Genomic DNA, 17363 nt, shown 5'->3' on the forward strand with positions numbered 1-17363 from the left:
GAGGAGAGGCGGGGCGAAGCGCGGTGGGTCCCGGCAGGCGGCGCGCGGCGCTGAGGGCTGGGCGGGCTTTAATGGCGGACGCCGCTCCCGCCGCCCAGAACTGATTGACCGCTCCCGCCGCCTGTTCCCGCCGCTTCTCGCCATGTCCGTGGTGCCGCCCAACCGCTCGCAGACCGGCTGGCCCCGCGGGGTGAACCAGTTCGGGAACAAGTACATCCAGCAGACGAAGCCGCTCACGCTGGAAAGGACCATCAACCTGTGAGCGCCGCCTCGGGCCTGCCCGGCTCTGCCCCTCCCGCCCGGCCCCGTTCCCTCAGCAGGCTCGGCGGGCTTTTCCCTCAGTGCCCGCCGTGCGAGGTCCGGCCCTTCGGAGGGCTGGGGGCACAACGGCGGCGGCGCCCGAGTGCCGATGGTGCCCGCTCCCCTCACGGGGCTGCTGAGCCGCGCTGAGGGTACCGAGGGTTTGCCTTCGGGCGTGTGGAGTATTTGGTGTAAACGCTTTAGTGCTTAGAAACAGCGTCTGGCTCGGGAGGTGTGAACCCCAAGTAACACAGGAAAGGTTTAGGTGTGTTAAGCATCACAGACGTTTTCACGCTCCCATAGGCATCCAGAAAGGCGGCAGGGTGAGACAGGGTTTTTTCTTGGCTCTCTGACCAAGGCTTTTCTGTGGTCTGACCCTGGGCAAGTCAGTAGGATGTGGCTGGATGTGCCTGGTGTTTGTGGATTGTCTGGTACAGGTGTTGGAGTTAAAATTCAGAGTGTTTGCTTCCACAGAACATCGTTATAGGTACAAACTAATTACAAATATGTATTCATGTATTTTTTATGAGAAGTCATATATTTTTGCTTCTTCCAGTAAACTGGTGGATTTGGGACGTGTTCTTTGCTTTGTGCATCTGTCAAGTTGTAAAAACCAGCAAGTGCTAGCTGCAGCAGTCAATATTCAATTTTAGCTATTAATCACTGATATTTTTGGTTTTTTTTGACAGAGCTGAGTTTATTCACGGAGTTATGTGAAAGTTCAGATATGAACTTCAGGAATTGGAATATTTTTATCAGGTTTCTGAAGCAAAGAGTTGTGAAGCTGTTCTACCAGCACCATTTTTTAAAAGTCTGAGGCTGAGGATTTTGATGTACAGACTAATGCACCTAAATTAGTATAGTATTGGTTAGCATAATAGGTTATTATTAAAGCCATTTGTGTATCTAAAAATGTAAACAAATGGAAAAAGAAATGTAGATGGTTTTAAACTCTAAGTGAAAGTGGGGGAGCTTGTTAGTAAATAAATCTGTGGTTTGGTAACTGGCTCCCTTGTCTACATGAGAAAAGGCTCTAACAATGGCAACTGGCTTGTTATGTTAACCACTGTAAAACATGAGGAAAATTGGAGGAGGACTGGGGCTGGAATTTGAGGGGGGAAGAGTGTATGCTACTGAAGTTTGACATGTTTAGGAAAAGAATCCATGCCAAGAAGCATCTCAAGGAAAACATAAGATCAGTCATTCATTCTCCTAATTGAGTTGGTGTGTGCCACAAGTCAGTAAACCCATGGTAATAACTCATCACTGCTCTGTCCAGAACTATTTTCTTCTCCCTTTTGACTTAGCTCGGTGATTCTGTCTTTCCTCCAGGTCTCCCGCTATCAGACCTCTCTGTTACATAGATTTAATGGTACAATAGCACCTCCCTGTTGCCCTCTGTGCTGTCTTGGTCTAACCCATTTCTTGCCTAACCTTTCCCTTTTTTTCTGTTTTCAGTTCCTCTTAGCTGGAGGAATCGCTGAGTTTCCGCTGCACTGTCACAATCATGCAGGGGCCCAGAACCAGCCCAGCAGAGGGATCTGCTCACACTCTTAGCCCAGGCTCCCAACCCTGTACTCAGAAACTCAGCATTTCTCCTCTTCTGTGATCCACATGTCTGATTTCCCACTTCAAAACAAAACCACTTCTAGCACTTTAGTTCTCAGGCTTTCATTGCATCTGCAGAAAAAAACCTGCTGTCCTGTGCAGCTTCCTTCCTTCCCAGCAGAGCTTTTTCTCCAGGTTCTTTTCCAGCTCCTTTCAGAACTTCAGCTGCCTTTTCCCTGCAGCATGGAAATCAGAGAGGGTGGCTGTTGAATGGCAGTTGGTTCTGTTCTCCTTTTCCTTCTTTTCAGCCTGCACTAGGCTAGAGTGCAGCTCAGCAGGACTATCTGTGCTTGTGTGTTCCATAGTGCAGATCTCCCTGGAACAGGGGCCTCATAAGCCACCAAAAAAGATTTTAGCCCTGCACTACCACTTACCCATCAAGCAATGAAGGGTCTGCCTCAGGCTAGATGCTGTATCATATGATGATTTAAAGTTAGGTTTCTTGTTAGGCACTAACATTTCTTCTCCTCCTTATAGGTATCCTCTGACAAATTACACGTTTGGCACAAAGGAGCCTCTGTATGAGAAGGACAGTTCTGTGGCCGCTCGGTTTCAGCGCATGAGAGAAGAGTTTGACAAGATTGGCATGAGGCGGACAGTGGAAGGAGTTCTGATCGTGCATGAGCACAGGCTGCCCCACGTGCTGTTACTGCAGCTGGGTACAACTTTTTTCAAGCTGTAAGTGTCTGTTTCTTAAGTGTAACTTCAGTTTATTGTCACAGACCACTAAACGTGGGCTAGAATTTAAACTGTGGCTAACTGCTCAATGTTTTAAATGGGATTCATTGCTTTTAAAGACTTGTCTGGAAAGTATTTTTTCAATGGTGGGGTTTTAATCTAAACTATGTGCCTGTGCTAGTGAGGGCAATGATTTAGTTTGGAACTGACAGGGAATCTTAGTTACAGTGTATCACTACAGTCAAATCTTGTTTAACACTCATTATCAGCAGTTGATGTGTTGTGCTTGCACTGTGCCTATAAAAATGGGCAAGTGGAGGTCAAGGACGGTTATAACCCCCTTTAAATGCAGAATGATACTTGTTTGCAAACCAGAGGCTAAACTGGGATAGTGAGAAAGGTAGGCATCTCAATTTGAGATAGTGAGAAAGGTAGGCATCTAAATTTGAGAAAATTGCTTCAGTTCATCTCATAGTTATCACAGCCAGAGTGAAGTTTTAGTGTTTGAATATGGTTGTAGTGATGGTGGTGATTTTCTTTTTTAAACTAGATGGCCTTGACTTGTCTTGTGTTACCATGATTGTGTTCTTACCCTTCTGTTCTAACATTTTATATCGTTCTCAATTTTGTGTGTGTGTTAAGTATAATTTTATATCTAGATTAGTTTTTGATATCTTGATTTGAAGGGTTGTTGCAGACTAACTAGGCAAGACTGTAAATGATTTGCAAAATGCTGTAATGGTGAAAAAGAGTAATCCTACATCGTTTTCCCATGAGTTTTATTTTCTGCTTTCTGTGTACTTCAGTGAGTGCTAGTTTTGTGATAAGAACAAATACAGGCAGTATTTACAGTTTCTGGTTATTATTGTTAAAACTTTATCCTATAAGGGTTCCAGTTATTATCATGTGTATTGTTATGCTTTGTCTTGCTGAACTGGAGGTATTTTATGCAATGGTTATTTTTTAAGGGACATAAATAGCCGTTTTAGTTTCAGTTTTGGTGAAAACTGCTGCTGTCTTCAAATTCACCAAAGCTATATCTGGAACTTTTGACTTAAGAGCCACAAGTGAATTTGTAATTCCCTATCTGGAAGCATACTGGAACTTGCCTGTGAAGATTGGGAAATGCAATAAAATAACTTTAGCTTTCATCATTGATTATTTTAACAGACCTGGCGGTGAACTGAATCCAGGAGAAGATGAAGTAGAGGGGCTCAAACGCTTAATGACTGAGGTCTGTTTTCTTTCATGATGTTGCTATAGCAGAATTGCATTGTTGCATTATTTTAGAATTACCAGAATAAACTAAAGCATTAGAGTAGTCTTCTTACCACTGTTGTTATTTTGTTGCTTTTGTGATGTTCTCAGGTAGTTAACAAATAAAGCAGTCAAGTTTTCATTTATCTGCAACATGAGTGTGGCTGACTCCTACCTGCTGCTCAAGTCCTGTGTTCATTTGCAGCTTTGCTTTCTGACTGGCTTCAGGCAAGTGAGTGTAGAGATGAGCAATAAAATATGTTGTGGAGGACAACTGATGGGGGCTTGCCTTTGAGATAGTCCTCCCAATGCACCATTTTCTCCAAGTAGATGAATCAATTCTGCTAGATAATGTAACAATGTATTTCATTCTTCCCATTGGTCTGATAGGACTCAATCCAACTGAGTACAGCATAGATTTTGAAAAGCTTTGTAGAGTGCCCTTGTCATACCAGGTGAGGCTTTTACTAAAAAATCTCACTTTATACAAAAATACTCTACAATTCTATTAAAGGCTGTCTCAGAGCAGTTATGAGCTACATCAGACATACTACAGCAAGTCTTTATGCTTCCAGTATGTGTTTACTGAAACAATTTCCTTGAGGTAGTTTGAGGTCTGATTAGTACTGGATTTTTGATAGATACTAGGTCGTCAGGATGGTGTTCAGCAAGACTGGGTAATTGATGACTGCATTGGCAATTGGTGGAGACCAAACTTTGAACCTCCACAGGTGAGTAATCCCATGGGCTTCCATCTTCTTTGGTCAAGTTCTGTTTGTACTTCTAAAAGCCTCCTTCTTGAGTACCTGCTGCATGAGCAATGAATTTTTCTTGGTTTTGTCTATTTAATCTCCTTTCTATGACTTAAGAGAAACTACAATCTTATTTTTAATGGAAACTCCTGTCTCCCTTCTCACACCTGTCCTGATGGGTGAGAAACCACTGGATGTAGAAGCTTCCAGTTCTGTGCTGAGACAGATGCACCATTTAAATTCTTTTTGTAGTCACAATGGATACTCTTCACTGTTGCTTATGGAACAGAGGCCCTGTGAATAAATTAATCTCACTACCCTATTTCTAAGTGCTTTAATATTGAAAATCCTTGCTTAGTTTGTTTTTATGCATTTCTGTTTTATTGGGTTCTTTTAACTGCTCATGACATTGGTGCCACTTGAGAGCCTATCAGTAGCTGTGACAGCAACAGCATTCTTTCTTATGAAACTGTTTTTCTTTATTTAGTTCCATGGAAGAACAATATATGACATTGAAAGCTTGTACAGGGCTTAATAATTTATAAAGTAGCACTTTAGATTACACAATATTTTCAAAGCTCTGTACAACTGGTTTTTGCCATTTTTCTTCTAGTATCCATATATCCCAGCTCATATTACAAAGCCAAAAGAACACAAAAAGCTTTTCTTGGTCCAGCTTCAAGAAAAAGGTAAGTGTCTGTTTGCATTAAATGGTTGTATTTGTAACAGTGCTTAAATGCTTGCATTTAGGAAAACCAAGTTGTGATTATATGTTTACAGTTATTTGTGGTTGATCGCTGACAAAGTTAAATGCTGGTATTTGATTTGAAGGTAGATGATCCTTTGAACATCAGTTCTTAATCCAGTTTCAGTCCTGCTCCTGCATTAGTCTGTGAACCCCACATTTAACTGTATAAATAAAAATTAATAAAAATTATCAATTTAATTTGAAAGGAATAAACTTGCTTGAGTGCTCCATGTAGTGAACTTGTTTTGAGGTCTATGTGAGACAATACCTTGGCTGAATGTGTGCTGGTTTTTCTGATTCATCAACTTGTATTTGTTTTTAGCTTTGTTTGCAGTCCCCAAAAATTACAAGCTGGTTGCTGCACCATTGTTTGAGCTCTATGACAATGCACCAGGATATGGACCCATTATTTCCAGCCTTCCTCAACTTTTGAGCAGGTATGTTGTATTTGTATGTGGTTCTTGGGAACACGTTTGCTGTGGGACACCAGAGCAAGGCAAGGTGCTACAGAAACCACCTGGAAAAGGTGGCATCTATCCCAAAGATTCTGCTTCAGATGAGCTGTGGTGGACACTTTCAAGGCACTGATCACAACTGGCTAGCACCAAAGTCCTACCTAGTAGTTGTAGCTAAGGAAGATATGGAAGACAATGAGGATGAGGCTGTGCACAGACTGAAGAACAGCTTCTTGTAGCTGTTGGGGACAGCTGGAGAGTTAAAGCCAGGATGTGAATTTGAAGCACTAATTTAGGTGTGCATGTTATCACAGCTTTGTGCTGGTTAAATGTGGCGAGTTTTTTACACTCTCTAGTAGAGTTAATGAAGTGTGGAATCTTTATGACACAAATATCTGTAGGGACCTTTCTCTTGCAATGTATACATGCTTTGACTTTCTTACCTGGAAATGGCTTGTGGCTCATTTTTCCAGAGCTCACTAGTCTCACTGATTTCTTACTTCAGAGAATGTTCAGGCATGCCAGGAGTCCCACAGCCTGCCAACTCTTCTCGAGAAGTAGTTCTGTCACATACCTACTATGATGAAAAAAGTATCTTAGTAGAATTTGTTGGCACTGGTGTTGCCCATAATATTCTTGTTTCCTGCTGAATATTTTTCTCTCTAGCCCAGATTTTGGCTTCCTCTCCTCTAAAGACTGCAGGTACTTCCTCCTGAGTACCAGCAAAACACTGTCTATTGTGCAGGTTGGGCAGTGGTGCAACAGACACATCTGAAGGCTGAGCACCTGGAAGCTGAGCTGGATGCTTTCTTCCACAGTTATTTATGAAACTTAGTTGGGAAAAATTCTCTCTTCAGTATGTCTGTATGTTCCCCTCAAAACATGTAAGGCCTCTCAGCAGAAATGCTGCAAAAGAGTTGCTGATGGAGGAATGTAACTCTCACTGTGATTTATATATCTATGAACCTATTTTAGGAGATGAAATGTTAATAATTAGTTTTGCAACCATAAGAGTTGTGCAATGCTAGTGTAGGGTTGTCTGTTAAAAATGATGCTCCCTGCTATACTGTAAAGCTGTCTTATTAAAAAATGCACTTTTGTCCTGTCAGGTGGAGGCTTACCCAGAGCAGAAACCAAACATTTGCTTATTCATTCAAAAATGTCCTTAAAGAAGAGAATGAAAATTCCTCACTTGGTATAATCCTTTTAATTTTAGGTTCAACTTTATTTACAACTGAATTCCTATATACCTGAAGACTCCAGTAGAAGAAGCCGTCTCTATGAGCACAGCTTTGAACTGTAGAGAAACAAATAGGTGTGACACAAGGATTTTTTTAAGTCATTCTGTTCCTGAAGGCCACTAAATATTCTATGGTATGAACAGAGAAGTGAATCTCAACTCTTTAGCTAGAGAGATGGCAATGGGCTACCAGTGTTTAAATCCCTTTTCATTGTAATACTCACCAGTTTTTTGTTTTGTACAACATTAAAGTATGGTTAAGGTTCTGTTTGTCTTGGGTTTGGTTTTTGTTGTTGGGTTTTGGGGTTTTAGTTTCTTTTTCCTTCTGTTTATTAGTTGTTTTATTTTTTCCTTATTGTCTCTTACCTTTAAGTGCATATTTTAAACTTTATTACTTTTCTTCAGGGATACAGATGATCTTGGAATTAGGAGGAGTTAAGCCATTCAGGGCCCTTTCAGATGCTGCAATCTGTATCCCTGATCCCTGAGCAGGAATATCCCTAGCATCAGGGAGAAATGAAACAGCATAAGTGGGCTCAATATAGTTTTGAGTCTTAATTAGCTAGGAGACCAGAACTGCTTTTCTGAAAGAGAATGAGTACTTAAAGGCAAGTGTAGCCTTTACCTTTTATACTGGAACTGATGGGTTTGTACAGGGCTTGGAGGAGATGCAGCATTCATCTCTTTCTCAGTGTCCCCTTAAGACAGTAACAACCCCAAAAATTCTGTTGGATGAGTCTGAGACACAGTTAAAATAGGGAAAATAGTTAATTTTGTGTATTTTTCTTAGCTATGGGACAGAATTAGGGTCATGCTGAAGCACTTAGCCAATACCACATGCAAGTGGTTGCATTTTATGCTGTCCTGTACCATCTCATCCTGCAAGGGATACCCACACTTCTGCTTTTTCTCAACATTTCAGTCTCTTGTAGGCAGTAAATATCAATCTTTCTAAATCTGGTGTTTTTACATGCCTGGCTAAACATAAAGTCCAGTTGGATTTGACACTTCCCAATGCTTTTAGTCTTCCGTAGTTTTGCTTAATAAATAAAACTTGTTTCCAAGTTCTACCTCTGATCAGATGCACTATTGCTTGTGCACTGTCCTCTTTTATGAAGGCAGGAGACTTCTCTGCTGCCAAGAGAGCTGAATCTTGCCAAAGTGCTTGGCTCTGCTGCCATCTGCACTGGTAAGCAATGTACAGAACAATCCTGACAGCTTGGTGCTTTGGTCACACTGAAGCTGTGCAGTATGGCAAAGGTACTGAAAATGCTGGGAAAGGTAGAGCAAGGGCTGTTCACTTTGTTCCTATGCATAGAAGGGCCAGACAAATGATGAGTAAATGTACGGTCTCTTAGCTGCCAGCTGGGGGAAATGAAGATAACCGGGAAGTGGAAAACGGAACCCTTTTTGCCTGTGGAAATAAAGAAGGAAAGGTGGAAATCTGGAAGTCTTGGTGCTGCAAGAACAAGGATCAGAGTGCAGCTTTTGTGCCCTGGCACTTCAGAACACCTCTCACCTTGCCACACGGTAGTTCGTCAGACTAATTCTTGTTCCGGGCTGCCCGAGGCAGGGCGCTCCAGCAGTCTCCGCGCGCTCTCCCGTGGGCTGGGGCTGCCGAAGGCTCCGGTGCCCCCCCGCGCGGCTCCGCGGAGCGGCCGCTGTCCCGGCGCGCGGGGGTGCGGGGCAGGGCCGGGCCGGTGCAAGCGCCGCCCCGGCCGTGACTCAGCGCGCGGGGTGACGGGCGGACGCGGCGCCCGGAGCCGGGGCGGAGGGTTCGGCCCGGTCTCTTTGCTTTCTCAAGCGCGGGCGGTTCGCCCGGCCCCGGGGAGGGGCGGCGGGGCGGGCGTATAGCCGGGGGAGCGCGGCGGGCCGGGCGGTGGCGAGGGCTCCGCGATGCCGCTGCTGTTCCTGGAGCGCTTTCCCTGGCCCAGCCTCCGCACCTACACGGCGCTCAGCGCCCTGGCGCTGCTGGGCGCCGGCCTCAGCGCCTACCGCGCTCTCAGCCAGGCGCCCGCCGCGGCGGCGGGCAGCGAGCCGGCCGAGCCCCAGCGCTGCTCCGGCCCAGGGGCTCTGGACGTCGCCTACTACCTGCTCTCCGACAGCCTCTGCGTCTGGGTGAGCCCGGGGCGCCGGCGGGGCCTGCGGGCCCGCGGCCTGCGGGGCTGGCATCGGCATCGGCCGCGGCCGGGGGGAGGCGGGCGGCTCCGGGCGCTGTTTGGTTATTGTTGTTTGAAAACTGCTCGGGGAATAAAGAGGGGGCTCGGCTGGGTGTCCCCTGCCCGCCCCGCGCCGCCTCCGCAGCCGCTTCCCTTCCTGCCCGGCCGGGGCGGCGGAGCAGCGTTCGAGCCGAGCGCCCCGAGAGCTCAGCCCGCTGCTGGCGCTTCTCCTCCCGCCCGGGGCTTTGGGAGAAGCTGTTGGCAGCGTTTGCCACGGTCCCAGGCGCTCGCTGGGCTTAGGCTTCGCCAAGCTCCGCCCGAGCTGCTCTGCTAGAAATCTGAGTAAGGGGCTGTCCGGTATTCCAGCCCTAGCCTTACCTGTGTTTACTTATTTATTTTTTAAACAGCACTGAAAATTTCGTAGGCAAAAGGAAACATTTTCACCCTTTAAGCAAAGCAAAAAAAAAAAGAAAAGAAAAAGAAAATAATTTTGTTTATCTTTTTAACCCCAAATCTCAAAATGGTTTATGAATTTTGGCTCACTGATTTGTGAAATAAAGGCTCAACAAGGGGATATTGGAAACCTTGCTGAGTTGTTGCTGTTGAACTTTTCGTGTGTCTGTCACTCAAAGGTGGCAGTAGTTGGACATCTGCTTCACAACATACTTACTTGCTTGACTATGGTGCTGATTTTTAATATACCAAACACATTCCTTCTGTTGAAAGCTGGTCTTCGGGCCTTAAGATCCCTGGAAAAGTTTATTGCACGTCCTTTGGAAATGACAGGGCGAGGCTTCATCATCCACCTTTTCGCCTTTTTAGCGTCCTGCTTAGGTCAAAAGTTAATTACGGGTGCCTTTGCCAAATGTGAGATAGCAGGTTTTCCAGGCCCATGTGTTCTGCTTCTTCTTTGCTGTAAAGAAGTTTCCCAAGAAAGCCTCAAGCAGTGTTGTTACTAAAGGGGTGTGTTCTATTCAGCATGTTTTGAGGCAAGCTAAGAATCCTCTTACTGTAACAACATTCAAACTAGATTTTTCTCATCTGCCATATGTTAAACAAAATGAGCATCTTGGTGATCTCTAAGTTTTGTCCCCATGTTCTTTTATTAAATTTGCTAATCTGTATGAAGTAATTTATTGTGAAGAGGTAGAGCATTTTGTTGGCTTTATTGCTGTATCTGTGTTAGTATTTCTAGAAAAAAAGCAAAGCTAAGTGACTTATCAGCTACTTCATGTGTCTTAGAAGAGGCCAGGCTTAAATTTCACAAAAAAAAAAGAGGCAACTGATACTGTTCTGTGAACAATTGCAGGTTTTGTTAGACTCATTCATTCCCCTTCTCTCCCTTGCTCTAAATAGGGCGAAAGTATTTGTTGCTGAGTGCTTTATTTCTTTCCAGGTGCTAGTGAACACTGCCTGCTGTTTCCTGATGCTGGTTGCTAAGCTAATCCAGTGTATGGTGTTTGGTCCTCTTCGTGTCAGTGAGAGGCAGGTGAGGCAGCAAACAAGGAACATGAAACATGACAGATTATGTGACTTTCTAAATGGAATTGCTGAAACTGCACAAGAAATATAAATTTTACAATATATGTCTTACCATTTGGTTAGCTAGTATATCCACAGCCACAAGCTTCTGGTTTATTCCTAAGGGAATTTTTCCTATTGTGTTTTATAAGCCCCCAGTCAACTTGAAAATCCTGAACTCTGTCAGATTTCTTACAAGTCCACCTCACTTGAAAATACTTGTAATGTGTTTTTCTCTATCCTGCCTGCACCTGGCAGCATTTCTCCACTGCGTTTTGTGGTTGTCAGTGCTGGCAGTGTTGAGTTTCCTTTTCCTTTGTATCTTGACTGTTGGAGGAGTGCTTTCCATCCTCATACACTGAGTGGATGGTTTATCAGCCTGCAGGTTTAAGAGAGAGTAGACAAGAAAATCCCCAGGGAAAGGAGGTGATCAGGACTGAAAACTGAGGATGTTTAGTCCTGCTCTTTGCTATTTGAGAATGTAAAAATTCAGCAAGGGAACTGTGAAAGCCCAGAGTTTTTAAAAACAGGATCCTGCAGAAGATGAAAGCAGCAGGAGGACCTTGAATAGTATCTCTGGTGTATTTTTTTTTCAATTTTATGTAAGACAAATGCTTAAGTTGCTTCTGTAAATGCAGTAGCAGTGGTTTGGAATGTGTTCACTTATATATAAAAAAGAAAGTCTTTAGAAAGACTTCTTTAGGAGGAATCAGGCCATGATGATTTTTGACATGCAGAACTGAGGCACACAAAGCCTCATTAATAACTGTGGACTCTCAAAGCCTATTGTATTTGTAATTCATACCTCATAGAGCCTCTGAGTGGTGTGTTTAAACTGAGGCACTATCAAACTGCAGTGGGCCAGATTTTCTTTCCAGTCCATGTTGACTATAAGGATGTGGAATTTTAACTGGTGATGGTTTTCAGGATGTTCTCTACCCTCTTAAAAACTGAAGTGAAAAGCAGTAGCAGTAGATCCATTTATATTTGGACAGTGGGAGTTTGCCTCAGTTGTCCCATAAACAAAAGCTGAATATTAATACTGGCAAGCTCAAAACAGCAGCATCATTAAGGAATTCAGGGCCTGTCTTAACTAAACTCCTGGTGACTTCATCGTGTACTTTAACAAAACATTTTATTTAATAAATTTTTTTATCCCCTCCAAGCTGGCTTGCTGTCTGCTGCTTGAGAACATCATATTATTTCTTTGATACTTCATGTGTGTGGGAATGGTTTTATATTCATTGCTCATCCATCTCGTTCTCCACTGTAGGCATTGTGATTCTTAAGAACAGATTTCATCATCTTTTCTTAATCATCCGTACTTTTTGGCAGTTTTTTGGAAGCAAGGTGCTCAGCAGTTTGGGCATCTTGAATAACTAACTGTGGCAGCTCTTCCAGCAGAGGGGACTGTGTGTTTGCAGCCTGGTAGATGAATTGCTTGGGCATGAAGAATCAAACTGAGATTAGACTTGCTTTGTGCTGAGCACTGCTTTAGGAATACAGCAGGAAACTGCATCGTGTGCTGTGTAGCACACTTATGCTGCCATGGTACAAGAAATTAGATAAACAGTAATGTCTGCTAGTAAGGTCTGCTAGTATTTTTGGTATGTTTCTTACTTGAGTGAGGTAACACTACTCAAGATGTGTATGCAGCAGACTTAAGCTAATGTACTGTTGTATTTCAACTTCCTTGTGTTTTTTTCTCTTCCCTTTCTCTTTTCCCCACCTTCTGTCCAATGTGTGGATTGTTAGTGCTTTCACTACAGTAACCAAGTCTCTTCCATTACAGCATCTCAAGGATAAATTCTGGAATTTCATTTTCTACAAGTTTATCTTCATTTTTGGTGTGCTGAATGTTCAGACAGTGGAAGAAGTAGTGATGTGGTGCCTCTGGTTCTCTGGACTTGTGTTTCTTCATCTGATGGTTCAGCTCTGCAAGGATCGCTTTGAATATGTAAGTTTTGATTAAGGGCTGTCTTTTGGGACATGCAAATTCTGTTTCTGGTTCAGGCACTGGCTCAGATAAGGCACAAGCAAATCATTTAGACCTTTTCCACACCCTGAGGTACTGAACACGTGCACTTCCCATTAGCTTCAAATACTTGCTTTAAAGTACAATGTCAATCTTACTCCTTCAGTTTTCCCATGAGACAAATGGAGCTGAAGATACTTATTTCCTTTAATAAATTGCTCCTTATATGTGCCCTGTAATTACTATTACATAACTGCATGAGATGGCTTCGTAGCTCTCTTTAGTAAAATCTTAACAACAGAACATCCCTTAGATTGGTGCACTTTAGGATTGGCCTATGGAGCCTGTTTCTGCAGATTCTGTGCTCAGGTTTCACACTCACTTAGATATACTGAGTTTTGACTGCCAGTGTCTTTGCAATATACTGTGTAATTTTCTCTCTAAGCTGCATTCCACTTTCTGTTAATACCAGGAATAAATTATGTAGAGATGCAGAAATTGAAGGCTAGGCAAGGAAGAAGAAACTGTAATTTAAACAGTAGATCTTCACCTTTAAACTAGAATGGGCCTGCATTTTCCTAGGCTTCTCTCTCCTGGCCTAGAAGTTTGACCTGAATTAAATCCATACATTTATTTTTGGTAGATCTGGGCTTTGCAGGTTTTTTTTTTAATACTGTTAGTAAGGCCTGTTAATTCACAGGTAGCTAAGCATTAAATTTGAAACTGAATTGGCTAGGGTTAGGAAAATTGAGACAGCAGTGAACAAGGCAGTCATCTGGTATTTTTAGTGTTGTTCAGAAAGCTGTGAAAGAGCAAAGGTCAGGTAGGAAGAAATCCCTTTTGTATTCTTTTTGCATTCAAAGCATGCATAGTAATTTTTTGCTTGGACAAATGATACTTTTTATGGTTTGCCTCCTGAAGATGGGGCATGTGGAGTTGAACCAGATACAAAGAAGTAAGAAAGAACCCATTTAAAAACAAAACATGGGAATCAACTTTGTTTATTAGATCAGAGTGAAGCTTTAGGCAACTCATTCTTTCCTTGTCCTGTTCTTTTTCATCCTCCCATGAAAAAAAGAGGATGGACCAACATCCCCTTGGGTTGCCTTTGATTTAGACAGACTAGGTGTAGTCCTCTGTTAAGGTAGTTTAGAGATTTAGGACTTTGCATGCTATTGAATGAGACAACTGTTTTTCAGCAAAGTCTATCCAGCAGTCTCTAGCTGCAGCTTAAATGCTTTCTTGGGTAGACTCCCTCTTTCTTCCAGAAGAAAATGACAGTGGAAGAACTATGGAATGGAAGACCAAGCTGGACAAATTCAAATCAGTTGTTTGGTGAAAAATTGGCCAAACATTGCTTGAAGACAATTTGTTAGGTTGGGTGTCTCTGAAAAATGCATATTAATCCTAAACAGATACTGTGGATTTGGTGCAGAAACGACTGTGTCTCTGGTTTTCTTGCACAGGTGATTTAAACAGCTTAAGTAATGATAATAATTGTAAATAAAAAATTGTAACTGACTGTTAAAATGTGACTGTAAATGGCAGTAACATGAATGAGACTTTGGGATAGTGTGTGGGTTTAGCTTTATTCTTTATAATTTATTACTACATTGCATTGTGAAGTTTGTTTTATGCTAGAAAGCAAAAGATTTTCCTGAATGAGGTGTTTATTGTTTGGTGACAATAGTGACAGGTCACAGTAGAAGGCAGGGTGGATGAAGTAGTCCTTTAAACATGTCATGTATTGATGTACTTGTGTTTCAGCTTTCCTTTTCTCCTACCACACCCATGAGCAGCCACGTCAGAGTGCTGGCCCTGCTCATAGCCATGCTTCTGTCCTGCTGTGGATTAGCAGTTGTCTGTGGAGTTGTTGGCTACACCCATGGCATGCACACATTGGCTTTCATGGCAGCAGAGGTGAGACTTTCTTCACGTGTGTTGTGGTTTCTGCTTTGCCTTTCACCCCTCACTTGGGGGTATCCTGGTACACCATGGATTTGCTTTTAATTCCTGTGAAAAAGAAACTTGGAAGACACAAACAAATCATCCCCTGTTTTCCAGATGTTGCTGAATTGGCATGCTTTCTCTCTTTAGCTTTTAGCCCTGAAAAAAATCTTAGTCTGAAGAAGAGAATGAGAGGATAGACTTGCAGATACTGCTGAAATCAAATGACTGCTTAAAAAAAGTAGAGATTGTGCTTCATGAGCATGAGGTGAAACAGCACTTGAGAGACACTGTGAATGAACATGTAATGTGCACTTCAGCCTCTTTATTGAGGTTGTATTTTCTGTTTCATTTCTTTACAAAAGGAGTGAGACTTCTTTTCCTTAAGGCATAGTCATGGGATTTGCTTATGTTTGTGTAACGAGTTGTGTCTCAGCTGAGATGAGCAGGGCATTTTTGTGCACTCCTGAACACTTTGCACTGTGGGCTAAACATCAGTATGTTTGTGGAGTGAGCTTCAGTATGTTTTTGAGTTGTGGTGGGTTGTTGCCTGCCACTCTGCCTGAGGAAGTGATAATCTTAAACAAAGGAGATCAAATCCAAACAAACACAAGTATGTTGTGTTAGCACACCATTAGTTCAGCTTACAAATAACATATACAATTTGTTTTTCTTCTCATATCTTGAATTCATACTTGGAGTTAGGGAGCAGGAAGGAAAACATCTGATAGTAGAATATGATGCTTATCACACCACAATTCAATTATTCAGTACATCACTTTATTTTTCTATGAGTACAAGAATATGCAAGACCAGATTTTTAATTAAACAGTGGAAGGGTATTGATGATTTAAGAGTGTCTCTAAAAGGTGGGGTCTTGTTGGTGTCATGTCTCTTATCTTGGCTTGGCAGAGGGATTATCAGCATTGCACCAGCTTGGGGTAGGTTAATCAGGGGGTGTTGTGGTGCCTGTGTTGTCTCCTCAGTGCTGTGCTGTGTGGTAGTGTGAGTGTTTGGGCTTGCAGCATGGAGCCCAGTTGTTGATTTTAGTGAGAGCTGTTCTGTGTGCTGATTAAGGAAGGAATGGCTCAGTCAGTGGAAGTGTGGGGTGTCCAGTCAAGCCTTGGATCCCCTGCTGTGCTGGTGGGCAGTGAGGAACTTGGTGGGGAATGCAGAAGGAAGGGTCTCCTAGCTTTGCTTGCAGCCAGTGTTTTTTGAGAACATTGCTGAGCTGAGGGCTGCACAAACCCTTTGGGTTTGATAGTCCCAGATGTGCACTGGAAAGTTGTCTGACCATTCATTGGACTTGTTTGTATGTGAGCCTGTGTAATATCCAAAGGCAACAAATTCTGCATTTACTTGGCTTTGAGTACATGAAAGAGCTCTTTGAGTTCTTCTGACTCTTGTGTTTGATAATCACAGAATGATTTGGGTTGGAAGGGATCTTAAAGATCATCTAGTTCCAACCCCCCTGCCATGGGCAGAGAATAATGTCCTTAGCTATTATCAAATACATTTATGGTGAAAACAAGCAAAGAATCATTCCCTGTTTAATCTTTTTCATAGAATTTGTGATTTTATCATCCTTTTGCCTGTTCCTTTGCTGCCTTTCTTCTAAGCAAAAGAATTCTAGTCTATTTTTTTTCTCATAGGAGATTGTATAATATCTTGCCACTTTTGAACATTTTAAGTATTCCCTGTATGGATTGGGCAACTATGAGTAATTTGCTTGATTTTAATACCCAGCACTCATATGAGTGGAATAAAATATTTGGGTTTCTTTCTGTCTGGGTACTGGCAGTGACACCTCATAGCAGACTCCAAACTCTTAGTAAAAAACAATAAATCTTTCAGACTGAAATGTTTTTCTTGTGATGGCTTGTGTGATGCTCCTTGAGAGGGACCGTGCCAAGTGTATTCCATTAATGTGAATAAATTACATTAAGTTACATTAAGCTATTAATCTCTCTTCTGCAAACATTGATTTAGCTCAGGGTTTTCAGTATGGCAATGTTTTTCTTGTGTTTTAGGTAACTTCCCCTTGTTCTCTGTCGCTTGCCAGCATTTTTTTTTTTGCTGCAGAGGGTAGATGTGAAATGTGCAAATGCCCAGAGAAAGCTGAGTAGGGACTTGCCTGTATTTTTGAGTAAATATTAATCTTTTTTGCCTTAATATATGGTGTTCAAGATTTATAGCATAGCAAGCAGTGTCCAGTCTGTCTGTCTTTGCATGTTATTTTCTAAAGCCAGCTAGTAAACAGTTGGCAGATATGTTGGGTGTTGAAAAGGGTTAAATATGCATAGAAGCACTTTAAGAATGCTTTTGACAGTGGGAAATAATTATTCAAACTAACCAGCTTATTGCTACTTTGGGAAGTTAGTGGTTTTGATAGTTCTCCTGTGTTGTTTGCAGTACTTATGCTGAAGGCATGCCATCAGACCAGTTCCACAGAAGTGGTTTCAGATGCTCATTGTAAATCCCCTGCATCTCAGTGTCACTTGGCCCCTGCTAACTACAGGGTGATGTGGGCAGTCTCTGGAGGAAGCATTTCTGGTGGTTTTTACTGTGAGGATAGAATGAAGAGATGGAACACTGTGTGCTTGATGGATTATAGAGAGGTGATGGAGCCTATGGAAATGTAGTTACCTTTTTGGTGACTTGTTTTTACACTTCAGGTCTTACACTTTCTGATATACTCAGTTTTTTTTCTCTGTACTTAGCCT

The 17363-nt window shown here is 42.6% G+C and overlaps 2 protein-coding genes across 2 annotated transcripts in view; both read left to right on the top strand.

The window, feature by feature from the left end:
- The first annotated feature begins 22 nt into the window (after positions 1 to 22).
- On the top strand, positions 23 to 7300 carry NUDT21 (nudix hydrolase 21). The gene is made up of 7 exons (XM_079315797.1): positions 23 to 258; positions 2386 to 2586; positions 3757 to 3820; positions 4485 to 4574; positions 5209 to 5284; positions 5666 to 5780; positions 7015 to 7300. The coding sequence occupies exons 1-7, from the start codon at positions 143 to 145 to the stop codon at positions 7034 to 7036; spliced, it is 684 nt and encodes a 227-aa protein (XP_079171923.1). The 5' UTR covers positions 23 to 142; the 3' UTR covers positions 7037 to 7300.
- Positions 7301 to 8780: 1480 nt separating this feature from the next.
- Positions 8781 to 17363, top strand: part of AMFR (autocrine motility factor receptor) — a 28400-nt gene continuing 19817 nt past the window's right edge. The window contains exons 1-4 of the mRNA XM_079315780.1: positions 8781 to 9156; positions 10594 to 10686; positions 12511 to 12675; positions 14461 to 14613. Coding sequence (XP_079171906.1) covers positions 8935 to 9156; positions 10594 to 10686; positions 12511 to 12675; positions 14461 to 14613 — 633 coding nt within the window. The 5' untranslated portion in view covers positions 8781 to 8934. The remainder of the gene's footprint in view (positions 9157 to 10593; positions 10687 to 12510; positions 12676 to 14460; positions 14614 to 17363) is intronic.

This window comes from Erithacus rubecula, assembly GCF_903797595.1.
Source record: "Erithacus rubecula genome assembly, chromosome: 12".
NCBI lineage: Eukaryota > Metazoa > Chordata > Aves > Passeriformes > Muscicapidae > Erithacus > Erithacus rubecula.